General features: G+C 54.4%; 2 protein-coding genes across 4 annotated transcripts in view; one reads left to right on the top strand and one right to left on the bottom strand.

The window, feature by feature from the left end:
• Positions 1-698: 698 nt before the first annotated feature.
• On the top strand, positions 699-6,744 carry RELT (RELT TNF receptor). Its single transcript, XM_041420861.1, has 11 exons — positions 699-721; positions 3,082-3,139; positions 3,403-3,492; positions 3,646-3,800; positions 3,880-3,965; positions 4,118-4,351; positions 4,500-4,580; positions 4,669-4,750; positions 4,823-5,008; positions 5,083-5,205; positions 5,811-6,744. Exons 2-10 carry the CDS (start codon positions 3,095-3,097, stop codon positions 5,168-5,170), a joined length of 1,047 nt encoding a protein of 348 aa, XP_041276795.1. The 5' UTR covers positions 699-721; positions 3,082-3,094; the 3' UTR covers positions 5,171-5,205; positions 5,811-6,744.
• Positions 6,658-16,785, bottom strand: part of FAM168A (family with sequence similarity 168 member A) — a 128,855-nt gene continuing 118,727 nt past the window's right edge. For all 3 annotated transcript variants that reach the window (XM_041420858.1, XM_041420860.1, XM_041420859.1), the window contains 5 exons: positions 15,406-15,522; positions 15,342-15,367; positions 13,553-13,727; positions 12,048-12,177; positions 6,658-11,415 (listed from right to left, as the gene is read on the bottom strand). In XM_041420858.1, the coding sequence (XP_041276792.1) occupies positions 12,065-12,177; positions 13,553-13,727; positions 15,342-15,367; positions 15,406-15,522 (431 nt within the window). In that variant the 3' untranslated portion in view covers positions 6,658-11,415; positions 12,048-12,064. The remainder of the gene's footprint in view (positions 11,416-12,047; positions 12,178-13,552; positions 13,728-15,341; positions 15,368-15,405; positions 15,523-16,785) is intronic.

The following is a 16,785-nucleotide window of genomic DNA, read 5'->3' as shown; positions in this document are numbered from 1 at the left end:
CGGGATGGGGTGGCAGGGACAGGCTGAGGAGGGGCACGGCTCCCACCGCCCGCTGGGAATGTCACCCACCGGTGCCACTGGTGATGAAGACCCCGGTGGGAGGAAGAAGCCGTTTCCACCGCTGGGGTGCAGTTATTCTGCCCTGGATAACCCCGAGGGGGGTATCGGGATATCGCTCCCGTGTGCCACAGAGCATCGGGACACTCTCCGGGTGGACAAGCAGCCGAACAGGGGACACAGGAGGTCCTGGGGAAAACCGAGGGGAATAGAAGGAACGGCAGCCGGGTGTCCCCAGTGTGGGAAAGCTGTCCCCTGGGGAACAGGACAAGGCATGGTAGGAAAGCGGGGTACAGCACTTACAGATGCCCCCTGCGAGCCCACACGGGGAAGAAAACAAAAAAAAAAAACCCTTTTTCTTGCTAATTTAAATTCCTGTTGGGCAGGTGGCACCCGCCCCGATCTGGTTGTTCCCGTTTTCCCCGCGGCCGGGATAAAGCCCATCCCAAATCCCGCCCCGGGCCGGGATCGGCAATTCCCGCAGTCCCCGCCGCGGCCGGCAGGTGGCGCCGCCGCGGCGCACGAGGGGGCGTGGCTATTCGCGTGATGTCACGGAACGGGGCGGGGCCTGCGGGGCCTCAGGCCCGCGGGTTCATTCATAAGGAGGAGGCGGGAGCGACGGGGCCGCCCCGGGGGGAGCCCGGGGGCTCCGCGGCGGGGACAGGTAGGGGACACCCCCGGGACACCCCCGGGACAGGGACACCCCCTCTGCCCGGGGTATTCCCCCCTAAAGGCCGTTTCCCAATGCGGGGCTCTGGGCTCGGGGTTTCTGCAGCTCTGGGATGGGCGAGGAGGGGGCCTCTGGTGCTTTTTGGGGTGCTCGACCCCCCGCTTTGCTGGCTTTGTCTCGGCTCTTTTGTCCCTAAAGCACTCCCGCCGGGAGTGGGGTGCGCCCCGCGGGGCTGCGGCTGCTGCGGCGCCAAAGTAGGCTAAAATAAGGGGTGGAGAGGAGAAAAAGTAGGTTAAGGAATACTCAGCAGCAGCTGCCTGGGAAAAGACGTGGCAGCCGTGCCAGGTCTCTATTTTATTTTTTGCCGCAGCTGGAAAATCCCATGGCTCGGAGCCAGGGGCCGGGGATGCTGCGGGATGCTGCGGGATGCTGCGGGATGCCGGGACGTGGCTCTGCCGGGGCTGCGCGCCTCCCCAGCGCTTCCCCGGGGCTCGTTTGACTTTAACGCTGGAATTTCGTGGCGGCTTGGTCGTTCCCACAGCTCCCCTGGGAGCCGGGGGGGCGGTAATGCCGAGTTTCGCTCCATCTGCCGGACAATCCCCTCCTTGTCCGGGGCTGTCTCCGCAGCTGTTCCCCGAAGTTTTTCCGAACAGTTGCTCCTTTTTCCCTGCGTTTGTCTGCAGGAGCCGGCGGCTGAAACCCTGCTCCCCCACGGGGAGGGGAAGCCCCGACTGGAATCCCGGCGGGCAGTTTTGGGTTACGGATTCTATTAAGGGGGGGCTGGGAATAAACGGCTCATGTGATCCGGAGGGATTTCGGGACGTTTCCAAAACCGAGTCGCCTCTCCTGGCGTGTTGGCATTGATGCGCCGGTCAGGTGGGGCTCGGGGCTTGGAGAGTCCCCAAAAAGAGCCGGGTCTGGCGCTGGCCGGGTTATTTTTGGTTCCCTCTGCTTCTTGGAGGGGCAAACTCTGTGGGTTTGGGGAGTGTGTCAGGGCAGCTGGGCTTCCCAGCGTCACCAGCCGGGGGGTCTGTGCCTGTGTATCCCATCCCCACTTGGGATGGCCCCAAGCTGCCCCCAAAAGCGGGTGCTGAGTCCTGGGCAAAGCTCCAGTGGCAGCCAGGGGCTGGCACCCCCTGATCCCTGCACCTCCTGCGGCCCTACGGCCTCCTGTTGTTCATCTGAGGGATGCCCTTAATCCCGGGATTAAGCTTGGCCTCCAATCAGCTTTACCCCTGCTCCTGGCGGTGTTTAGATCCAGTTATCCTGATCTGGAATGCTCGTGGTCCCTCGGCCACGGCGGGACCTTCCTGTCCCGTTTCTTCCCCAGCTGAGCTGCTCCCCAGGCGTCTCAGTGTGTCCCCAAAGTGCTCAAATTGCACGGCCCCAGGGAATTAAAATGCTCCACGTCAGGCTTAAACTCGAGTTTTATTGGATTATAGGATGGAGAGCTTGCACAGGGCACCAGCATCCCTTTGTGCTCGAGGGGCACATCCCGAATCCCTGGGGGATTCAGGAGCGGGGCTGGCTCCGTGCTGGCATCCTGGGGGAGTGCTCTGTACTGGGAGGGGACTGGAATACAGAGGATGCTCGTTTTGGGGTCTGCTCCTTTTGGGTCTGCTCATTTTGGGTGTCCCAACCCACATTCTATAAACCCGGCTCGGCCCCGCTCACCCCCAGGACCCCTCACATGTAATTAGCCACATCTCGGCGTGGTGCTGGCCACTAATTAGGAGAAACTCGTCAGGCACAGGCTGTAATGAAGCTCTGCCAGGGCTCTCACAGGACCGTGACGACCGGGGGGAATTTCCATGCGGGCGGCAGGATTTCCATGCGGAGGCTGGATCCGGGTTTGGGTTATTATTTATTTTTTCCTTCCTTCCTTCCCCTGTGCTGTCAGCATAGATTTTAATTTTAACAACCAATTGCTGAGCCTGAAGAGGGGGGATGAGACTCTGGGAAACGCCTCTTGTTTTGTTCGAGATTTGATTTAAATATTTTTAAAATTTTTTTTAGTGACTTCATTTCCTTGTGACAGATGCAAAAGGATTTCCTCCGGAGCAGGAAAAACCTTTCTTTAACTTTGTTTAGCATCATCTGCTCCTTGCATGAATGGTGTGACTCCACTGCTGAGGTTGGTCCCTCTCCAGTTTGGGATGGAGCTGGGATCTCCAAGGGAAGGGGTGATGCTGGGCATTCCATACAATCTCTGAAATAACTTTCTGGGGGATAGGTCAGGACTGCTGCTCTAGGGATATTTAGGCAGCATCCCAGAGGGGTGAAAAAGGGCCCCCAAATTGCTTCTCCAGTGGGACTGTCCCTGGATGATGACCCCGGTGCTCCCCCTTGGGCAGGTCCCCCTGGGTGATGAAGAGGAGCGGGATGCACTGGTGGCTTGTCACCGTCCTGGGGGTGAGTATGGCCTCGTCCATCCCATCCCCATCCCATTCCCATCCCATCCCTCTGCTTCTCCGATGCTCCACCACCACCCCATCACCACACAGGACACGGGGATGGTTTTGCATCCGTCCCGGTGCATCCAGTGAGTTCGTATCCCTCACCCCGCTGGAGAAAGCCATCCGCTGGGGCAAGCGACAGGGTGGCGTGTGCCACCGTGCCACGGAAGCCGCAGCGCTGCCGGCAGGAGCGGCGCTGAGCGCTCCCATCTCCCGCAGGTGCTGAGCGGAGCTGCCCGGAGCGCCGGGAGCTGCAGCGCCCCGGAGCACGGCACAGCGGGATGCCCGCCCGGAGCCGAGCCCAGCGGGGTAAGCCGAGCCCAGCGGGGTAAGCCGAGCCCAGCGGGGTAAGCCGAGTCCAGCGGGATAAACCGAGTCCAGCGGGATAAGCCGAGCCCGGCGCGGTAAGCCGAGCCCGGCTGCGGGACCCGCGCACGGCTCACTCCCTTTCCCGTCCCGCAGGATCCAGCGGGGTCGTGCCGAGCTTGTCCCCCCGGCACCTTCTCGCCGGGGGACGCGTCCTGCGCCGCTCACACGCCGTGCCGGGCCGGGAACAGGGTGCTGGTGGCAGCGGGGACGGCGGCGAGCGACAGCCGCTGCGGAGCGTGCCTGCCGGGGTGAGCCCGGCCGGGGAGCCGAGCCCCAGCCCCGCCCGGGCTGGGGGCCGTGTGCTGACCCTGCCCTCCCGCCCCGCAGGTTTCACAGCCCCGGAGGGGAGAGGGAGCCCCGGGGCCGGTGCCTGCCCTGCGCCGCTGCTCCCCGCAGCACCCCGGGGTGCGCAGGTGGGTGCTGCAGCCGCAGGTGTCACCCCGGGGACGCCGCGGGGAGTGTCCCCCCTTGGGATGGCCTGGCAGCCGAGGACACCTCTGGGATCCAAGCCTGGGGTTTATCCCAGCAAAGCTCCTCTCTGAGGGTGATCCCGTCCTCCCCGCAGGCCGGCGGCGAGCCCGCAGCCCCGAAATGCCGGGCCGGGCACCGGGAACCAACGGGACGCGCGTGACCCTGCTGGGTGAGGAAGAGGAGGAGGCGGCAGCAGCGCAGGCGGCCGTGCTGACCATCGTCCCGGTCTTCTGTGCCATGGGGTTGTTGGGAATCCTGGTGTGCAACCTGCTGAAGAAGAAGGGTTATCACTGCACAGCCGGCAAGGAGCCCCAGCCCGGTGGCACCGGTGAGCCCCGGCGATCCCACGTCCCTCTCGTCCCACATCCCTCTCGTCTTGCTCAGCCCATTCCTATGGTTGCTGGTTCTCCTTGTCCCGGGGCATCCTGGGGTGCCTCATCCCCCATCACCGAGTTTTCCCTGACCTCTGCTTCCAGGTGCCAGCTCCATCTACCAGCTGGAGGATGCCAACGAGGACACCATCGGGGTGCTGGTGCGGCTGATCACCGAGAAGAAAGGTCAGGGGGTCCCTGGGAAGGGGGAGGAGGGGGTGACCTGGGCCAGAGCCCCGTGACCCCCAGCCCCTTGGTGCCCTCCCACACGCAGAAAATGCAGCGGCGCTGGAGGAGCTGCTGAAGGAGCACCAGAGGCAGCAGCTGGTGCCACCGAGCTGTGCCCCCCTCAATAAGTAAGAGTGTCCCCTGAGGACCCCCCCGTGCTGGGATCACCCCCACGCTGATGCCGTTTCCCCCCTCCCCAGGCTGCACCTCCTGCCTCAGTTTCCCCCAGCCTGCCAGCACCAGCAGCACCCGCACACGGTGCAGGGAGCGGCCCCGTGTGCCCGCTGCGACCAGAAGTGGCCCGAGGTGCTGCCGTCGCTCGGTGCCACCAAAGTCCCCAAACCCGGAGCTCCTCCCAGCGAGGTGACCATCCTCTCCATCGGCAGGTAGGCAGGGACGGCCCCCGGTGTGTGTCCCCTCCGCAGGGGTGGGGACAGGCTGACGTGCTGCTCCCCAACAGGTTTCGGGTGTCCCGGATCCCTGAGCTGAGGAGCGAGGCAGGGGGGGAGCCCCTCCGTGGTCCCCTCCCCGGCGGCAGCGGGATGTGACCCCGGGATGGAACAGCACCAAGGGCCCCCACGAGGTGAGGGGGGGTCGTGGGGAGCCCTGAGGTCCTTCCTGGACAAAGAGGTTCTGAAGGCTGGGAAAGGGGAGCATTAAGGCCGTGGGGACACGGTGTGGGGACAGTGAGGCAGGAGGGAGGGGGTGTCCCTGCTGCAGGGTGCTGGCAGGGCCTGGCACGGGGTGGCACGGCCAGGGGCTGCTCCGTGACTCATGGGCAGCTGCAGGGGCTCACGTGCCCTCGCTCACGTCCCCGTGTCCCCTCCTCCAGCAGCGCTGCTGCTGTGACCATCCAGCTCTGGGCCCCTCCCGACGTGAGCATGGAGGGGCTGGAGAGTGTCCTGGACAGGGAACGGAGCTGGGAAGGGAATGGAGCACCAGGAGAGGCTGAGGGAGCTGGGAAGGGGCTCAGCCTGGAGAAAAGGAGGCTCAGGGGGGACCTTGTGGCTCTGCTCCCAGGGAACAGGCACAGGACAAGGGGAAACAGCCTCAACAAACTGTGCCAGGGGAGGTTCGGGTTGGGTAGTGACAGCCAGGGGTGGGTGACACCGAGTGGCTCCTGCCACCATGGGTGGTGCCAAGGGGCCATTCCAGGCTCACCTGTGGCCCATCCCTTGTCCTCCACAGCAGGCACCTGGCCTGGGGGCTGCCTCGGGGTCAGTGACACCCACAAAGACCCCGTGGAGGGGGTGGAGGACACTGGGCATTGTGAAAGCCAGTCCAGCTCAGAGCTGCGAAGTGCTGGAGGTGGCAGCTCAGCTTCTGCTCCCGCCTCCAAGGTGTCCAAGAGCAGCACAGCAAATCCAGCGTCTCGCTCGGCTGGTGAGAAGGATTCTCTGTCCCTGAGGCCTGAGGGTGGCCACGGCGTGGTGGCCTCGTAGATTGGAACTCCAGGAGCTGCGATGCCAGTGGTGGTGGCCACGGGAATCATCATCTCTGGGAACCACGGTGCCACAGCACAGCTCCACTGGAAGCACAGGGGGCACTGGATGCCATTTCATGGTCACCCTCTGGGTCTGTTGAACTCTCCAGGACCATCACGAACTCCTGATTTCCCTCCATCACCTGGTGCCGGCGCTCAGGATAATGAATCACTGGATCACAGAATGATTCCCCCCTTCCCAGCTGGGGCACGGATTGCTCTGGGCAAAGCTGGTCTCCTGCATCCATCCATGATCCATCCATCCATCCATCCATCCATCCATCCATCCATCCATCCTCTCTCCAAAGTCTCAGCTCAGGAGCACACAGGGCTGATGCTCACCATGCAGATGACACATTTCACTTTCCATAGGAATTGCTCCTATGGGGTCACACTGGCTTGGCCGTGTTGGGATCACTGGGATAACCCACCCAAGGTTGGGTTGGAGGCCATCAGCCTCAACCACCACCCCAAAAAAGGGTTTATGGCTGGTCCCATTCACCTCCCCACGACATCACCATGCCAAAAAACCAACCACCAAACCCTCTGGGGCTCTTTTATTTATTTATTTAATTTTTTTTGGAAACATTTTAATAGTTATCGAATGTTCTACATCTTACAGTAAATATCGTACAGTTACAAACTCTTGGCTGAAATCTGTCAGGGAGATCACGACCTGATCTTCAGAACCAAAACCAGAACAGAAAACAAACGGGAAAACAACCCCAAATTTACACTTCAGATGGACAAACTGAGGCTGTGGGGCTCTCCAGGGCATCAGTCCAAGGCCATGTTCCCTACACACCTGTGAGATGTAGACTTGGAAGACGTGGTTACTCTTGGGTTGAAATTTTTTTATTTTTGTTGTTGTTCTTTCAGGGAATTTTTTTGGTATTTATTTTTATTTAAGAGGTCCAATAATACTTAAAAACGAGCTGGTCTGGTGGTCAAAATCAATTTAAAATTAATTACACGGAAAGAGGGGTGCGAGCCTGGTGTGGGTTGAGGCCGTGTTGTGGGAATGGGAGGGTTTGGGTGTGATCCTGCACTTTGCCATGCTTCCCTACAAATCCCTCCCCTGATCCTGAACCCCTCTTCCCCCTGGAAAATTCCATCTCCCAGCTCCATCTCTTGCAGGAGGATGCAGGGAGGCTGCAGGTGGCCATGTTGCATCAAGATTATTCCCTACAAGCAGCACAAGCGAGCGCTTCCAAACGGGAATCCTCCCAGATTTTGCTATTCCTGCCCTGCAAACATTCCCACAAGGTCTTCTACCTGATTGCCAGAGAATCTCCAAGTGCCATGGTGCAACATGCCACAGAAATGCCTTTTCCAAGGATTTCCTCCCTCCCAAGCTCCGTCACAGGCTTTATTTTCCTTTTTTTTTCCTCTAAGGGAATGCTAACACACAGCAGAGAAAATATTTGGAGGCTGATCCTGGCTCAGGAGCAAAGCCAAGGGAAGATGGGCAGAGGGTCACCACAGTTGGAGGGCCTGAAAATATTGGCAATTAGGAAAAAAAAACCAAACCAAAAATACCTGGATTTATGGGTATCCAGCAGCTCTTATTGCTATTGTTGGCTGGTTGGATTTTACCAAAAATAAAGCCTCAAGTGTTATTTTTTTCCATCCTGCTAAAAAAACCAGGATCTCATTTCATGCCCTCCAGCTGGGAACCACATCATCCCCACATTCCCAGAGGGGATGGCAAAGAGTCAGGGGGGTCTCTCTGGGAAGGACCAGATTCAGTGGGACGCTGGTGGCTGGAGGAAAACCTGATGCTCTGAACACCCCTCGTTAAAACAAACCCCTTAAATAACATTTCCTGGGAATTACATCCCAAAACTGCAACAGTGCTGAACAGAGTGATTTGTTATTCATAAAATGCAGTAGCAAATCCTTGCCTGGAGGGTTCAGCCACTTGGAGACATGATGGCCTCAGGCTCCAAGGGGCTCCTGGGCTTTGGGGGTCACCACCACCACTAAAATCCTATTTTCCCCCCAAATCTCACCTCGCAGCTTGTGTTTTGAAGTAAAGGTAAGGCCTGGGATGGGTTAATGGTTCAGAGTTATTTTTCCTTCCTCTTTAGCTGGAATTTTAATCTCAGACACTTCGGTGGCTGCTAAGGATGGTTTAACCCCTCCTGCTCTTTCCCACTGCTGCCCAGTGTGATCCTTCACTGTGGAAAACCCTTTTCCTCAACCAACATCAGCAAAGCTTTGCTGGAATAAATATTTGAGAAGCTGGTGGCCCTCATCAGTGTTCCCCACTGTGACCTTCCCAGGACGCTCAGTTAAGCCATGACTTGACCAAGGGAAGGATTTGGGATCAAGGGAAGGGCAGGGAGCATCTCCCCAGCACCACAGCCCCTCCTTGGGAAGGAGCTACCCAAGCCTGGCACTCTGTGGTGGCCCTGGTTCCACACAGTGGCTCAAGGCTGGTTACCAATGTCCTCACGAAAGCCTCTGGCCCAACAGGTGGCAAATATTTCACCTCTCCACACTTTGGTTAATGAGTATTTCTGCCTGGGAATAATGGGATGAGGAGCTCTGGATCTGCTTTTGATCCAAGCAAAGGAATTAAAACCCAACTGTCCCGTGTTAGGGCTCATCAGTGGGATCCACCACGCTCAACTCCTGGGGCTTTCTCCCCCACCTTTAATGTTTCTTTTCCTTCCAGGAGAAAGCCCAACATCTCCTTTCCACACACGGGCCAGAATTTTAGGAGTGGTTCCTAACGTGGTGCAGGGTGTCTGGGACAGTGGTGGGATGGTGTCTGCTGGGACAGGGACCCCAAAGCTCACTGCACCCCACAAACCAGAGCGCCTTTTGGGAGGCCTGACTCAATGCTGACAGACATTAACACAAAGTCAGCATGAGAGGGGGAAAAAGGGGATCTCAGAAGTCTTCAGTTCTTAGGATCTGGGGATTTTTTTGGCCCAGGTTTAACTGCAATGTGCTACAAACAGTGCAAGGATGATGTGTTGGTGCTATTTACCAAGGTCCTGCTGTTCTTTACTAATCCTTGGCTTTGCCAAGCCAAATGGGGAACCCACTGCCTATTTGCTCTTTTTCTCTTTTTTCCTTCTCCTTTCCCTCAATACCAGCCCAAGGGTGCCCCTTCCCCACCCCACAGCACTGGTGTCCCCCCACAGCAAATCTCCCCCCACTTTGTTCCTCTTGAGGCTGAGGAGGGCAACCAGAGCTTTGCTCTAGATTTCCTTCAAAACCAGCAGAATCAACCAAATGACCCCCAAACAGAAGTGCCAACACCCAACCTGACAAACCTCCTGGGACCAGCCAGTGGGAGGGAAAGTCCTCCTGGGATCCCTAGGCTTGTTACTCCCCACCTGGCCCATGCTCCAGGGAAGGAGCTCCAGGAGCAGAAGCCAAGCGGGGAGACTCCACCGAGAGCACGGAACACTTTTGGCACACTTGAGGCAAAAATCAAAACCCAACCAAGCTTTTGTCTTAAAAAAACCCCAAAGAAGTCCCAAAAACCTTGTTTCTATGCTGGGTTTAGTGACAAGGATTTAAAAACAAACTGGCCACAAGCATTGTCTGCAAATCCAAACTGCCTCTGCTGCCCTCAAGACAACTTATTGCTCTACTTGGACACCCCGAGGGGGGATGTCACCAGCTTCCTGTCCCCATGTCCCTGGGTAAGCCAAACCCCCCCAAAATGACCCTGATGCCCACAGCCCCTGCGTGCCCAGTGTTCCCCATCCTGGTCCATGTCAAGTGTGGATCACCTTCCCTGCTGTCACCTCTTCTCAGGTGCCCTCCCGTGAAGGAGGCGACGTGTTTATTGCTATTTCTTCCTCCTCTCCCACCTCTCCAAGCAGAGCAGCCAGACATCATCCCCCTCCCCGGCCTTCCTCCATGGTGCTGGTATTTGTGCTTGGATGAACATTTCTCCTGGAAGTCTTGGAGCTGGAACCCAAAGAATGGGAGGGGGACACCTCAACTGCCATGGAGGCAGCGCAGTTTGGTCTCAGCCCTGCCAACACCATGGGTGCAAGCTGAAGCCACCCACCTTGCCTTCACCCTGCCTTGAAGACTCATCTCCATCAACCAGACGCCCTCCTTTCCCACACCACCATACTCTGGAGAAGCTCTTCAGACCAAACCCTGAACCTGGAGGAGCTCCTCAGACCAAACCCCGAACCTGGAGGAGCTCCTCAGACCAAACCCCGAACCTGGAGGAGCTCCTCAGACCAAACCCTAAACTGAGAAAAGCTCTCCAGATCAACCCTTGGACCTGGAGAAGCTCTCCAGATCAACCCTTGGACCTGGAGAAGCTCTCCAGATCAACCCTTGGACCTGGAGAAGCTCTCCAGATCAACCCCTGGACCTGGAGAAGCTCTCCAGCCCAACCTTTTGACGTGTCCTTGCTTCCCTCAGCAGCTGCCCAGCACATCTCTGCCTGCAAACAGCAGCCACACAGGGAAGGAGCCGCCTTCTCCCTCACACTGCCCCAGGACGTGGCTGAGGGGGAGCATCCCGTTTTCCCAAGGGGTTCCAGATGCTGACAGGGCATGCATCTTCCTGCTGCTCCCTTCCCATCACCCATGATCCACGTGCCCAGTTGGAAAAAGCAGACCAAAGACCCGCTGGTGACCAGTCCTCATGCTTCCTAAGACAAGTGTGTTACGTCGCTAATTATATTTATATTCTCTTACTCCTACAAAAAGAAGGGATGAGTTCAGAATTCCACTGCAGATAATGCATTTATAATCTATCACGACAGCTATCTGGAAGACACCAATTTTCTTGTAATATGTTATGAAAGATTGAATAATTTATATTCTTCAACTAAAAATACCCAAACCAAATCGGAATAAGCCTGCCTACCAGCGCTGTGCTTTTCACATAGTACCCTGAACATCAACCACTCTTACTAGCCAAAAAAAATCTAGGCTCTTGTCAACAACAACGACAACAGAAAAATAACAAAAAGAACCCAAACGAACAAGAAGTGGGGGGATCTCTGCACCACTCAGCTGGGCAATGCTGGAAAAGTGAAGATTCTGAGCTTTCAAATGATAGGACCGAAGAGAGAACTTGACTATTGCTCAGTGTCAGTATGTGTGTTACACAATTCATGTGGGAGGGGGAGGAAGGGGGGGAAAAAAAGAGGCAGAAGATTAGAAAAAGCAGCTTTTACAAAAACCACTAAAGAATGCATAAAGTGACCCTTGCACTTTTTTTTTTTTCTTTTGTTCTTGCAAACAGACGAGGCGCTGAAGCCCAGCGGCCGCAGCGCCGATGTAAGACTTGTGTAGTTGCATACAATGTTTGACTCCGGATCTGGAAGAGAGCAAATACATTAAAAACAGGGAGTTAGAAGGATGTTCTCCTCCTCTCCGCACCCCTGCACCACGTGGAGCTGATCCTTATGGAATTTAACAGTCCCTGTGGGCAATTTGTCAGGCAAGAGAGCTGGGAAAGCAGCAGCTCGCCGGTGGTATCCAACGCAGAGGATTACAAATATGCAGATGAGCTGCTCCCTGCTAATTGCACACCAATTTGGGAGGGGCAGGATTAGCCCGGCGTAATTTGTGCGGCACTGAGAGATTTTAGATAACCCCGGGGCTGGATGGGATCTCCCTGGGCAGCATCGTGTTCCCATCAGCTGCCTGTCCTGGTAATTGGGCATGATGGGCCAAGGGCTGCAGGAACAAGCAGCTGGGATTTCTGGGATCCCAGGCATGACAGGAACACACAGGCATGCAACCCCGCGCTAATGAACAGCGTGATCTCCCAGCAGGGGAAAGGAAATATTCCAGTGACAGAAAGACGGGGAGGGACTCTTTGTCAGGGAATGCGGCTAGAATGGTTTCAAAGTGCCACAGGGCAGGGTTAGATGGCACATCGGGAAGGAATTCCTCCCTGTGAGGGCAGGGAGGCTGTGGCACAGGGTGCCCAGAGGCAGCACTCACATGGATTGGCCAGTGGTTTACCAGTGTGGAGGTACGTAGCTGTAGGTGGGGGTTCCTTGAGCCCTGTACGTTGGCACGGACACTGGATGTGCTCCGATGGCGGTGTGTTGGGGGGTGGTCAACAAGGTTCCTGCAGGGACACAGAGACACTTGTCACGGAGCAGAGGAGCTGCCATTCGTGGGTACAGTGGGGCAGGAGCAGCATCAGCTGCCTCCTTTTCCCTCTTCCACTTTTTCCCTTTTCCCTGATAATTCTTCTGCCTGCCAGACCTGATTCAAAAGTGTTGGACCCACATGATTGGGATCAGGCAGCACCACAAACAGAATTAGAGCCCCTGAAGCTCCAGCAGATTTTCCATGCTACCTCTGGCCCTTAACCTGAAGGGTTTTCCTTGTTTTTTCCAGTGACCCTTGTCCCTGAAGACAGGAAGCAAAGCTGGCCACAACCTGCTGACATCTACCTGCTGAAAGCACTGGGCTAAACTGGGACAGCAAATCAGTGCACAGATCTGAAACAAACTGGAAGGGATGAGGGATGCAAAGGGAGATGAGGAAAAAAACCCAACAGACCTCCATGGAAAATTAAGATGAGCCTTTTTTTAAGTCTGCAGCCGGTCAACAGAGAGATTTTAGGTCAGAATTTGCACAGTGCCTTCATGGGGATGGAGGACACAGCCCTGGACTACTCTGTTCTGGGAGCAACTGGGTGCTCAAACCAAATTCTCAGTTTCTGGGTATCTCTCTGCAAATGTTATTAATGGAATTCTAACACAACCCACGTGCATTAATTACATTTATCCACTTCTCAATATAAGCAACAGTAAATCTCTCAGAGTGGTTCTTGTCACATCCAGGCTGCAATATCTCTGCTTGGAATAGGGATTGTGTCCCATTACAGACTCCTATTTCACAGCTAATGCAGATGCAAAAGGATGAATGATGCATTTCTTGGCATAATTCAATATACAATCCCAAGAATTGTTAAGGAGAAAAATACAGGCTTTGGAAAAAATAAAACCAGCCCCTATCTTACTTAATGTGCTATTAATTACAGTTAGAATCTGCATGTAAAATGTAGAGGAACTGGGATAGATAAAACAAGGTTAACATTCATTTTGTCAGACAAAAAAACATGACCAAAAGTCTCTTTAAAAAAAGAGCATGAGGGAAATACAACTAGTTGAGGACGGACCAATCTGGTTATTCCTTCACTTAGGGAACAGACAGAGGAATGGACAATATATTTAAGGATACAGAATAATATATGTAAAGATACAGAATAATATATGTAAGGATACATAATAATATATCTAAGGATGCAGGAGTGAGCCAAACCAAAGATCTCCTCCACTGAGTCAGATCAGGATTTGGGGCAAATTACTGCATTTCTGCCTGCACAGGAGCAGCGCCCATCAAACAAAACCAGCAGGTGAACCGAGGGTTGGGATGCAGGGGGAATTTTTTTTTGCCCAGGCCTCAGAGCAGGGGAAGGGCTGTGTCCTTACCTGCTGACATTGCCATGGTGGTGCCAGCCACCATGCCCATGGCCACGCCGTTGGTGCGGGGCGCGGCCACCGGCGCCGGGTAGATGGCCGAGGGGATGCTGTTGGGCTGCACCACCGTGGTGTGGTGGATGACGTGAGGCTGGGCCGCGTACACGGGCTGGGTGTAATAAGCTCCCTGTTGGAGAAGGGGAAAAAAAAAAAAAACAAATGCCACCATCATTCCAGGTTCTTTCCCAAGCTAAGGAGTCCTGGGTTCTGTGACTCGAGCTCTGCCGAAGAGCTGGTGTTTCCGTGGATGAGCTCCCGTGCCCATGATTGTCGCCCTGATTTTGTAAGACTTTGTTAAGCCTTCTGATGTTTGCATTCTTTCAACAAACTTTCTCACACACAGTTCTGTAAATAACCTATGTTTTGCATTCTTTCATGGAGGTGGAGAGAATTGATGGACCCTTGGTCTGTCCAGTGGCATTGGAGAGGTGGCACTGTCACCCTCCAATCCACTGTCACCTTTGGAAAACTATAAATGTTGGAGTCAGAAAATAAAGTTTCTCTTCTTCTTCCTTTTTGGTCCCCTCGAGAGCAGCACTGTCTGTGTCATCATTTCGTGCCGTATCACAACACATGATGCCTTGTGAAGGCTGAGCTAGAGCAGAGGCTGGGCAGAGTTACAGATTAAAGCAGGGATTTATTAAAAGGATCTCCTCCATGGATCCATTTTGGGCAGCACAAGAGCCCAGCCAGGGCTGCACCCAGGATGAACCAAAATGGTCACAAAATGCACGAGTGCTCTCATTTTTATAAGCTCTACTCCATTTGCAGATTGCAGTTAATTGTCCAATTACAGCTTTAGGTTATGAAGTCCCATTCTTCCTGTTTTCCTTCTCTCTTAATTTCACCATTGTTTATGCTCTTAGGCCTGAAATTTGGATCATCCTTGGTCCCCAGCTAGAGAAGGAATTGTTTTGTCTCCCTACTCTGTGAAGAGCTCACCAACACTTAACATGAAGCTCAGAACTGCACACCTAGGCAGAACAGAATCTGAAAAATATGAAAGCTAAAACCTGAGGCATCACCTAGAGACCTGAACCTGGGGATATGGGGAATGCATGAGGAGGGAATCAACAGTCAAGGAGTCAATCCATCCAGGACAAACCCTGCTGCCTCCCTTTGGTGGGATGAAACAGGGCCTGGACACAAACAACTGCTGGTATAGAAAATGAACAAAAGATGGGAGGAAAGGACAAGCCATGGTTCTTGGATGATCCCAAGGCGCTTGGGTCCAGTATTGTGTCATCTTCTTGGGTTTCACACAGGGCTCCAAAATCCAGGCTGCCAAGGCTCACAGGGTTTTGAAACAAGGGGAGAAGGATACATGGGAATAAAAGGAGCCAACAGGAAAAGAAGAAAAAGCTTCTCATAGTAATGAAGAGCCTGAAATGAGGAGATGCACAAGGGAGAGAACTGCTGTCCCCAGGACAGGCAGCAGCATTGTAAGGACCTGCAAACCAGGCATGGGAGGAAAGAAAACAAGGATCTGAATCAGCAAAAGGGAGATTTTACTGTGCATTAGTGAAAGCCCCATTAGAGAACCTCTGAAGGTCTGGATTAAGGGGAGAAGGAGGTGCAGGGCAACTATTCCATCACTTCTTTCTTTCAAGAGCTACAAATGCTCACAGGACAAATGGCACATTCTGTGGCTGGGACTGGAGAAGAACCAGTGTGCAGGGTTGTACTGCAATGGACTCAGGTGTGTAGGGGCGTGGCCGAGGGGACAGGAGGTGGCACCTACCTGGGTGTACAGGTTCTGCTGTGGGTGGGCACTTGTGATGGGGACAGGAGGGGGGACCTAGGGTAGGCACTTCTGATGGGGTACATCGCGGTTTGGTACGGGTTCGGAGACGGCGAGTAGGGAGGAGGGGCGTTGTTACTCTGGGTCGGTGGCACCTTGTAGGGAGTCCCCGCGGTGTACCCTGCCACAGACACAAGAGGGGTCCCAGTCAGGGCCTGGAATGGCTGTTCAGGGCTGGCAGGAGGGCTGGGAGAAGCCATCCCCTGAGCAAATGGACCCCGAAGACTGCATGGGATGGAGAGGAGAAGGCAAGGCTCAGCCCAGCCAAAACACTCAAATATATTTAACTTATTTACTCAAATATATTTGGCTCAAATATATTTAACTTATTTACTCCACCAGTGCTCAGCAATTAGAGAAGGCCAAGATTTCAAGTCTAATATCCCACATCATCCTCCAGGCACTGAAACAGGGCGAAGAACACACAGAGCTTTTAGAACTCCCTCCTGATTACTGCAGATTGGAAAAATAGGTGTTAATTAACAAGGGGAATAGCTGTGACTCTTTTCCTCACTCACATTAGCAGGAAAACAACCATCTTCGAATGAGAAGTGGAAAAGGTTTGAAATATTGATTGGAGCAGAAGTTCAGCCTCCTCCATTAGGACTCCTCCAGGAACCCAGCATCAGCCACAGACCAACCAGCCTCCTTGTTTCACATTGAATGGATTTTTTTCTCTATTCTGAACTCGTTTTTTCAAACAAATACCTCAGAGGCTGCCAGTTCTCAGTGTCACACTTCATTTCTGAGGGCTGCCTAGAGATGTGGACCTGCTCAAGCCTGTGTGGTTTCACCACTTTGAATACCAAGACTTGCAGTGTTTCCTGACTGATGAATCACGGACAGTTTATCTCCTATATTAAAAAGGTATTAAAACATAATAACCAGGCAGATGTAATCTGCCGTGTTTATAAACTGGGGAAAAAACACAACAACCTGCAGGTAAAACAAAGTGAAAACAAGGTTTAACAACACAAGATGATAGAGGCTCCTCTCTGTCTGGCAGGTAATTTTAAAACCTAATTATGACTAACACCTTATTAGGATTAGGCTGCCGTGGCCCGTGCTGCTGCCGCTTTGTGGTTCAGCAGCAGCAGCAGCAGCGAGCCTTTAAGCTCCATCTTCTATTAAAATTGCTGATTAAATCCCTCATGTCACTCGAGAAATCTCAGCCTTATTGATCCTGCAGCTCACAAGTGCCCTGGATTGCACAGAAATGTTTTTCTATAAAAAGCTTCTTAGGGGGGGAAAAGAGCTCGGTGGGGAATTTTGTGTTGCAGTCGCCGCTTGTTTCCAGGGTTCACCCCGAGCAGGATTCCTCAGCTGGGCATGGAACTGACAGGATGTCCACAATTCTGCCCCTCTGCCTCCCTCAGGTGAAACC

The sequence above is a fragment of the Onychostruthus taczanowskii genome, unplaced genomic scaffold (genome assembly GCF_017590055.1).
Source record: "Onychostruthus taczanowskii isolate IOZ18803 unplaced genomic scaffold, ASM1759005v1 scaffold67, whole genome shotgun sequence".
Lineage (NCBI taxonomy): Eukaryota > Metazoa > Chordata > Aves > Passeriformes > Passeridae > Onychostruthus > Onychostruthus taczanowskii.
The sequence above is the reverse complement of the archived record's forward strand: the minus strand, read 5'-3'. Positions and strand labels throughout refer to the sequence as shown.

What these genes read in the sequence shown, in the direction of transcription:
- RELT (XM_041420861.1), top strand. Translation starts at nt 3,095, where the DNA reads ATGAAGAGGAGCGGGATGCACTGGTGGCTTGTCACCGTCCTGGGG. An exon ending in CAGCACCCCGGGGTGCGCAG is followed by an intron (nt 3,966 to 4,117) that starts GTGGGTGCTGCA and finishes TCCTCCCCGCAG; the next exon opens with GCCGGCGGCGAGCCCGCAGC. An exon ending in AGCTGTGCCCCCCTCAATAA is followed by an intron (nt 4,751 to 4,822) that starts GTAAGAGTGTCC and finishes CCCCCTCCCCAG; the next exon opens with GCTGCACCTCCTGCCTCAGT.